The sequence below is a fragment of the Podarcis liolepis genome, assembly GCF_965112155.1.
Source record: "Podarcis liolepis genome assembly, chromosome: 3".
Lineage (NCBI taxonomy): Eukaryota > Metazoa > Chordata > Lepidosauria > Squamata > Lacertidae > Podarcis > Podarcis liolepis.
Genome location: NC_139557.1, coordinates 78,136,020 through 78,144,642, shown reverse-complemented (window position 1 = coordinate 78,144,642; position 8,623 = coordinate 78,136,020). Strand labels below are relative to the sequence as shown.

Below are 8,623 nucleotides of genomic sequence, written 5' to 3'. Positions count from 1 at the left end.
CTCCGTTTCCATAGAACTGGCGAGAGAATTACATCAGTGTTTCGGAGAGCGGGGCTAATGGCGCTGAGAAGTAGGCGGGCCTTGCTGGTTTGAAGCCAATGGCGGAGAGGCAAGGCGGGGAGAGGGCGGGCTTGCAGCTGTCACTCACGCTTCGGGTTTTGGGGGAGGGTAGTGAACAGCTTGGAGAGGAGCCGCTGCTGTCGCCGTCGCCACCGGGGTTCGGACGGGCGGGATTGGCCCCCGGTGTCGCCGGGCGGGAGCCCTCGCCTGCCTTCGGAGCCAGGCCAGCGATTGCTCGGTAGAAGCGTGGTATTCGGCCAGGGGATCAGGTCCAGCGTTGGGAGGAGGCTCCATCCTCCTCGCCCCCCCTCTCCGCAGGTTAGGGGGGACCAGCCAGCAAGCGGGCGACAGCCGAGGAACAAAGGTAACGTAGCCCCGGGGAAGATCTCCGTGGCCTCGGGTGGCCGGCGGGGTCGCTCCGTGCAGGCGAGAGCCTTTTGCAGGGGCCATGGGGGGAAAGAGAGAAAGGGGGGAAAGAGCGCTCCTGGTTTGTTGTTTTTCTCCTTGTTGAGGCTGCGGCGGGACTCGCCGATCGCCCCCCTCCCTCCTCTCCCGAATCCGAAATCTTTGGGTCCCTCGGAGGACGGAGCCGGGCAAGCGGGGTGGGAGGATACTGGTCCGGGAGCCGCCTTTGGAGGAGGCGAGATGGAGGCAAGGCGTCCCTTGTTTCTCCTTCGCTGACCGTCGCTTTCCTGGATTCCTCGATCGCTGACCAGCTCTGAGCAGGGGAGCTGCGGCTGTTGCCGAAACTCCTGCCGCGGAGTCAGCATTGGGGGGGGGGGCACGGAGAGAGAGGGACATCGAGACAGGTTGCTGGGAGATCTTTTGGGGAGCCGCTTTTCTTTAAACGGCATGGGGAGGAGCCCCCCCCCTTCCACTCTTCGCTCCTTGTCCAAGTACAATGGAGAAGCCTCCCCTCCCGCAGGGAAGAGAGTGAGAGTGTGTGTGTGTCTGCATGGACGAGAAAGCGCCTCTCCGTCCTGGCTGGACACCCCGCAACCTGCCTCTCTCGTCTCTCTTATTCAGCGGCACCCCCTCCCCACTTTTTTGTTTGTGGGGGGGGGGAGACTGCCAGGGGTGTAGGAGCCGCTCCCAGAGAACCGAAGGCGAAGGGCTCGTTCCCCCTCAGGCGGTACCCGGAGAGGGGGAGCGGACGTAGAGGAGGAGGGACGGGGACGGAGCGGGGGGGGGGTTAAGAAGCGGTTGTTGTTGTGGCAAGTTTCTCCTCTGACAGAAATGGCGTCAAAGGCAGCGAGTGAGGGGGAAGCCGAGCCGCCGTGTGTGAGGCTCCGAGAGGAAGCGGGAGCTGGAGCGGCGAGGTCGTGGTTTGTGGCGGTGGAGAAAAGAGGGGCCTGCGTAGAGGGAATAGGAGAGGCAGGGGGTGAGGGAGGGGGGAGTATTGGGGGGTGAAGCTCGTGCAGAAATGCTTCCCTCGCGGACCGCGGAAAAGGGGTGGTGCGGTGGCTTAGTGCTTTGTTTTAAATTTCAGGTCCAGCCTCGGCAGCTCAACCTCTTTCGGGTTTTTCTACTGCAGCCTGAGTTCATCATGAAGGTAAAAGCACTAATGGGGCGGGCGGGGGGTGAGGAACCGGCGGAGGGTTATGTCTGCCTCGGTGCGAGGACTGGAGCCGATTCCAGACCTCGACTGCAGGCTGTTTTCTGCCCTCCGGCTAATGTGTGTTGCTTCGGTTTTGGTAAACCCTCCGTGAACTGTGCTGAGAGCATAATATAAATCTGGTATGCTGGAGTTTTTCTGCAACACCCTTTCCGTGGGGATTGAGGACATGTCTGCCTGGGCCAGCCCTTGGTAGTTTGGTGGAGGAATAGGGGGCATTTGCTCTCCATCGTAAAGTATGAAGTGGGGCGGGAAGCCCCACTAAGCAGTTGTATTTAATCAGTTGGGGTTAAACAATAGATTCAGTTTACTTTTATCGTACGAGCCCCGTTGAATTGATATTTGTGGGCTGCTTGAAGGGGTATGTTTGGGAGGGAATAGCTGCAGCAAAAAAATTGCTGCAAGATGCAGAAAGAAATTTAAAACAGCCTTTCACTGTTGCATGCAGTAAGTGTTTGCATGACATGTGCCCGTTAACTGAAAGGCGCTGACAGCTGGTGGCCAGTGTCTTAAAGAGAATGTGATGGAAAAAATATTAATAATGCTTTCCTTATTTTTAAATCTGTACTGTCCATGAACACAGAACCTGGTGTAGCATATTATCTAAACATCCAGGACAAGCCCCTTATCAAAGGCCAAATCTGGCTTTCAAGGCTTTACAAACCTGTTAGAGGCACTTACTGAATAACTGAAAATGGAATATTGCACAGTACTTGAATAATAAGTACTGCCTACCATCTTTGTTATTAAATATTGTAAGCTACTTCCTCTGTTGAGTAAGGCCTTTCTTGAGGGATGTGGAAAGCTACATCAGCTGTGCCAGAAACACTAACTTAAAATCAAATGTTTCGTACAATTTAAATTGGAAATAAGCTCCATGGCTGTCTTCTCTTGATAAAATAGTTGTTTTTCAGAGAATTGGTGAGTTGATTCCAAATCTGTTTTTTTACATTAAGATTTCTTTTGATAATGAAAGTGAAAGAATAGTCTTTTTCATCTAAAGACTATTTGTTTTTAAAATATGCAGCACTCATTCTTCTTTATATATGCAAGTCTTATGTCAGATGAAAGATTCATGATCAGATATTGTGATTATAGCAAGCCATTCTGAAGTATGGAACTATGCAGTTCTGAAGTATGGAACTATGCAGTTCACATGTTGTTGAAAATGTAAGAAATGTAGTGCAGTCTTCACTCTGTAACAACTTAAAACCCTGTCGGTGTTAAATATAAACACTTTCGAAAGTGCTGAGTGCTTTTTTCAGTTTCTTAGGATATGTGTGTAAAATGAAAGTTACAGTGTATTTCATACTTCAGAATGGATATAGTCAGGCATTTAGCATTTTAGTACCATAACATTATAGTTTTGGTCATATCAATCTTGGCACAGCCTGATTCTGTACATGCTTACTCTCTCTGTATTGGCCAATGCTTTTAGCATCTAAAAACTTGTCTGGAATATAATATGTTTACTCAGAAGTGTTTCACTGTGTTCAGCAGAGCTTAATCCCAAATAAATGTTCATAGGATTGGTTTGAAAGAGTTGAAATAAAATAGATCACTCTGTTATAAAGAGGTTCAGATGTTATTAAAAAAAATCATGACGGAAACCTACTTTTTGGGAAATGCCCACTTTGCTTTCTCCCAGATTCTCATATGAGTTACTTAAGAGGTTGAAGTAACTTCTGCCCTTTTGTGAAAGTATAGTTTGGCTAAAACAAAAAGGTGCAAACTTTTGTCACTCCATCGAGAGGACTAGCTGCCGTATGGCTTTGGTCGCTGACAGCTGTAGTATAAGAGAGAGAATAGTTTGTTCATTCAGTATGCTGTGGCAGCATTGAATTCTGCATATCCTGCTTCAGACCTCATTCTGTTGCATGTCAGAGCTTTGATTCATAGTTGTGATACATGTGCACAGAAGGAAAAATAAAGAGCTGGCTAGTCAGGAGCTCACCCCGTAGCATGTTTAGCGCTGTGACTCATCTCCTTTTTGCCCTGTACTGTGGAAGAAGTTGCCAGGCTCTGTGGTATATACCCTCTAGTACCTTTTCTTCTGTTTCACTGTGTCACAATTTAACTGTCTGCCTTTTTGCAACTGGCTAGCATATTGTTTAAAATTTCAGCTCTAAACTTTTAGAAAAGAACTCATTGTTTCCCTTTATATCATGTTTAAAGAAAGTTTTATAGTATACCTTTACTACTGTAAGGGTAACACTAACTAGAATAATAGGTCAGTAAGCAAGGGTGGTTGTTTTTCTGCTTCTGTTAATTCAGTGTTTTACTAGAATGAATGTTATCTGTAAAGTGATGTCGAAGGTAGTGCTTCAGTGGATAAAAGTAAGCAGTGAAATTTTTAATTGTGTGATAGAGCTCTACAGAGGTACTTCTGAGGAACTGAAATTATTTTTAGAACAAATGCCACAAACTCTGACTGATGGGGCTACTGGCTGTTCCCTTAAGTGAAGGAGGCAGTGTTGTCTTTTTTGGTTCATGTTCAAGGGTATCAGTCTGGAAACTCCCATTTCTGTTCCCAGCTTGCTGTTTTGCTATTGCTTGAAGTTGCACAAGTGCTGCAGCCCTTATTGGCAACCTGATGATAAATATAATTTGAGTTGAACACGCTTGAATCTAGGCATCATAAAGTAGGTAAAAATATAGTTTCACATTCCTGCTTATGGCTTAGTAAGTTGCCTTTATTATTAAGATTTATTGATACCCCCTAGGAGCATCTGTATGAATTCCAAGACAATTAGTCCCTTTGTGTGAATGAATGCATGGTATCAAAACTCATATATTATAGGTTTGTGATCAACTGAAAATCCTGAAACAGTGGATGTGCAAATATGTGTTAAATATATCTTACCCCATTTTAATCACATAGTGCTCTTAATAACTACATATTGATTAGCACAGTATGCCAGTGGACAGCATGAAAAACTGTAGTAATTTATTTGTTATGGGAATTATTATATATTTCCTTTGGCCTTCACAGTATGTATGATGGGAATTATTACACATTTCCCTCGACTTCACAAATAGCCACTCATGCTAAATTATAAGTGTACTTCAATAGAACAACTCTTATTGATGAATATATTAACTATCTAATATCAGAGGCAGTGCTTGCAACATATATTCCACTATAGGAGGCATTTGATAGAAGCAGCAATCTTCAGTCTTTGAGTCAATTTTTTATAAGGTTTGGTTCAGTATATGCAGCTTTCCAGTATAAAAACTAATACAGTATAAATGGATTGTTGGGTTTCTGATTCCTCCATAAATGTCTATTGATAGCCACTTGTGCCCCATCTTCTTTTAGAAAACGTTAGGAAATTTCATATGTCTGGCATGTGGAAGAGGATGTGTGGCGATGGGAACATTTTTTCATATCTGGTGGCAGTGTATATTCATTCAGACATTCTGGGTTGCAGTCATCATAGAGACAGATAAAGCCACCAATCAGATAATTAATCTAGATCCATATATAGACAATCAGTCTATAAATTTTAAAAATAAAATAAAAATTGGTTACTAACATGGAACATGGATGTGATCTGCTACTGACATATGAGTCAGCTGTATCAGGAAGCTTTTAATGTGTGATCTTTTGTTGTGTTCTCGTATATTCTGTTGAGAGTAGCTGGGGCAACCCAGTCAGATGGGCGGGGTACATTTTTATTTTTTTTTTGGTAGTAGTAGTAGTAGAAAACAACTTTGGATAATCTGCAAATCTGATGGATAGCACAGTGAATGAATTGATGAATGCTTTGTGCTCTTGATCCTATTGTTATTGCTGCTTTCTTTTTTATATCTGAAAGACACATAATAGACACATAAAAATAAAACATAAAGTACTAAGGACAAATGGACATGTGCTGTTGCTCTTGTCTTAAAATTTAGTCATTAAAGGTGTATACATTGGCTATGTGGCACAGGTTGTGTGAAATATCTTTAATCCTGCTTGTGAAGAGTGCATGCTAACATTTATTTAGTTTATATATACACTCCTTCTCTTTACCAACTCCCTGCTCAATTATTTTTTATTATTATAAAAAATGACCTCTGCCACCATGCAAATCACTGATGTAATGAATAAGAGAGGCTGTAATTGTTTTCAGTGCTGTCTTGTAATATAATACTATGAAGGAATATCAGCCATTTGTTGTGGGAAAATGATTGCTTGTACATGAGAGCATGAGCAAAGTTCTTATTGTTACAGGGTGATCTCATAGTTAGAAGCATCCTTGGAGCATGAATAGCGCGTGAACAGCTCGTGCTGTCCCATATGATTGGCTAACGTAGTATGGTCTGATCGCTCGCATGGTTTAGTACCAAGGTCTTTATCTGCTGGCTAGAACAAATTGCTTGACTTGTATTTTTTGTATCCTTACTTGGCTTGTATCTTTCTGATTTTCACACAATAAAAGCTGTGCTGCATTAGCCCTAGGAGCTGCCATGTTTCCCTAGGAGCAGCCATAATTCGGAACCTATCATGGTGTGAGACTGATTTTTCTCTGGATGCCGAGCTGTAACTCGACAATTGGTGCCCCGTGTGACTGCCTTCGAACTTCACGTTGTTTTTCAGCACTCACCAACACGTCGTTCATCCACGTAGTGGATCCCTGGTGAGTGCTCCCGTGTGACTGTTTGTTTTTCATTATTCAGCACTCACCTACACGTCGTTCATCCACGTAGTGGATCCCTGGTGAGTGCTCCCGTGTGACTGCCTGTTTTTCATTATTCAGCACTCACCAACACGTCGTTCATCCACGTAGTGGATCCCTGGTGAGTGCTCCCGTGTGTACAACGTTCAGCTCTCACCTCGCCCCGCAAGGGCTGCAGACGCGTCGTTCATCCACGTAGTGGATCCCCGGTGAGAGCTCCCGTGTGAATGTGATTCTGGACTACGTTACGGACTTATCAGCACTTATCTCCGCCCGGACAGGGCAAAAAGGCGTCCCTCTCTCTCATCCTCCTACGGATCCCTCGGTAAGTGCTCCCTGCTCTTTTTGCAACTCTTGCAATCATGGGAAAATCTCTCTCTGCACCACAGAAAAATTTTTTAAAAGACCTTAAATTCCTTTTGGCCAGTAACAACCTTGCTGTTAGGAAAGCTGACCTTAAGTCCCTTATAAAAGCCCTGGACACTCACTGTCCGTGGTTTCCCCAGGACGGAAACTGGGAGTTAGACGATTGGAAAAAAATTGGACACTTCTTTCAAAATCATCCGCAGATTGATGTAAAGGTTTTGCATGCCTGGAGTAACGTCTACAAAGCTATGTCTTGCTTAACTCCTTCAAACATTCTTCTGGCTGCTGGAACAGCTTCTTCAAACGCCCCCCCGGTTCCCGCTTTGCCTGCCTCAAACCTTCCTCCTAAACCGCCGGACATTCTCTCTCCGGCTCATCCTGTCACTCCCCTGCATTCTTCAAATTCTGCAGCACCCCCCGTTCTTCCACCTCCTCCGCCCAAGGCATTTGGCACCGCTTATACCACTCCTCTCCAAGAAGAGACTCTTTGTGCCGCCGCTCCGTTGTTGCCTTTTGATTCTGATACTCCAAATCACTTTCCTGTGATTGCTCCTGCACCCCCAGCCCCCGTCATGCTGACCCAAACCGATGTTCTCGATGGGCTGACGGGAGGAGGCAATTTTCTTACCATTGCCCAACAGCCAACTCTCGACCCTCGGTATTGGGCAGCCACCACAGCCTCAGCCCAAGAGGCTCTGGCCTCTGTTCCTGATGACAGGAATGAGCGAGATGGCCGATGGAGAAGCATCAGACAGGATCCTGCAAAGCCCTATGGACAATTTGTTGATCGCTTGTATAATACCTTCAAGCGGCAAGTTCAGGACCTGGCAGCACAAGAACTGATTGTACGCCAGCTTGCAAATGAGGACTGTAAGCAAGCGCAGCGCCTTCTAATGGCAACATCAAATATAGCCATTGCAGATATGCTTACAGCCTGCCAGTCAGTGGGCACTGAGATGCACAAAGCTCATCTTTTAGCCACAGCCTTGTCCTCCGCCGTGTCCCAAAATCCTGCAAAGGCTACAAACTGTTGGATTGACAGTGGCTAAAGAAAAAATCCAGCGGACTTTACCTATTACGTGCCTGGGACACAAGCTGCCAGCATCTGCAGCCATTCCAGTCACGCCTCAACTACAGTTTCCTGGTTATGGTGGATTTACAACACATTCTTAGACAGCTGAATCGGATAAGGAGTTATTTGGACCTGCCCACCTCTACTTTGTCTCCACTATTTTCTGCCCTTAAAGGACATAAGGATCCAGCAGACAAGATCACAATCACATTCTGCAATGGAAGATTGTTTATAAGAGCTCTTCCACAGCTGTTCCAGTGTTTCCTGGCACGCTGAAAGGCCATCTTCATCCCTACTGCATTGGCCCCCCTTTTCCCTGGGAAGCCACTTCGACCACCAAACATCATTACAGTTTTGCTGCCTCCTAATAGCGACCATCCCATCTGTGTCACCACGTTTCATTGGACTTGGACTTTTGACTCAGCAGTACAAGGAGCAATACATCAGACTTATTTACAGCAAATGGGCTCCTGTATCTGCAAAAATGGTTGTGTGACTTCTTTTGGATTGTGTTTTTTACATGCCAATAATCAAGCCATGAAATATCACACAGGTTGCTCGGAAGTGGCCATTGGACTAATTTACCATTCTCATCCTTATTGACATCACTTGGATTTTACCCCCCAGATCTCTTTTTTTTTTTCTCCTCCCTCAGGAGTCTTGCCCTATGATGTGTTCCCCTGAGCATGTACAGAGGGCTGTCTTGGAACTATTGTGGACTCTTGGCAAGGGAGGGGGTGAGGGATTTTAGTGTGTTCCAGTTGTTTCATTTTTGTGCTTTGGCATGGTTCCCGGACAGAAAAAAAAGTTGCAATATGGTTCTTTAGCAAGGCCTGCGAATACAAT

General features: G+C 45.5%; 1 protein-coding gene across 11 annotated transcripts in view; it reads left to right on the top strand.

Annotated features, from left to right (window-relative positions):
• The first annotated feature begins 40 nt into the window (after nucleotides 1-40).
• ARID4B (AT-rich interaction domain 4B) overlaps nucleotides 41-8,623 on the top strand; it is an 86,415-nt gene continuing 77,832 nt past the window's right edge. For 4 of the 11 annotated variants that reach the window (XM_083496796.1, XM_083496790.1, XM_083496795.1 and 1 more), the window contains exons 1-2: nucleotides 898-993; nucleotides 1,550-1,612. In XM_083496796.1, the coding sequence (XP_083352922.1) occupies nucleotides 913-993; nucleotides 1,550-1,612 (144 nt within the window). In that variant the 5' untranslated portion in view covers nucleotides 898-912. Of the gene's footprint in view, nucleotides 425-690; nucleotides 712-897; nucleotides 994-1,281; nucleotides 1,386-1,549; nucleotides 1,613-8,623 lie in introns of those variants that run through there. The other 7 variants (XM_083496797.1, XM_083496792.1, XM_083496794.1 and 4 more) reach the window with 5 other exon arrangements.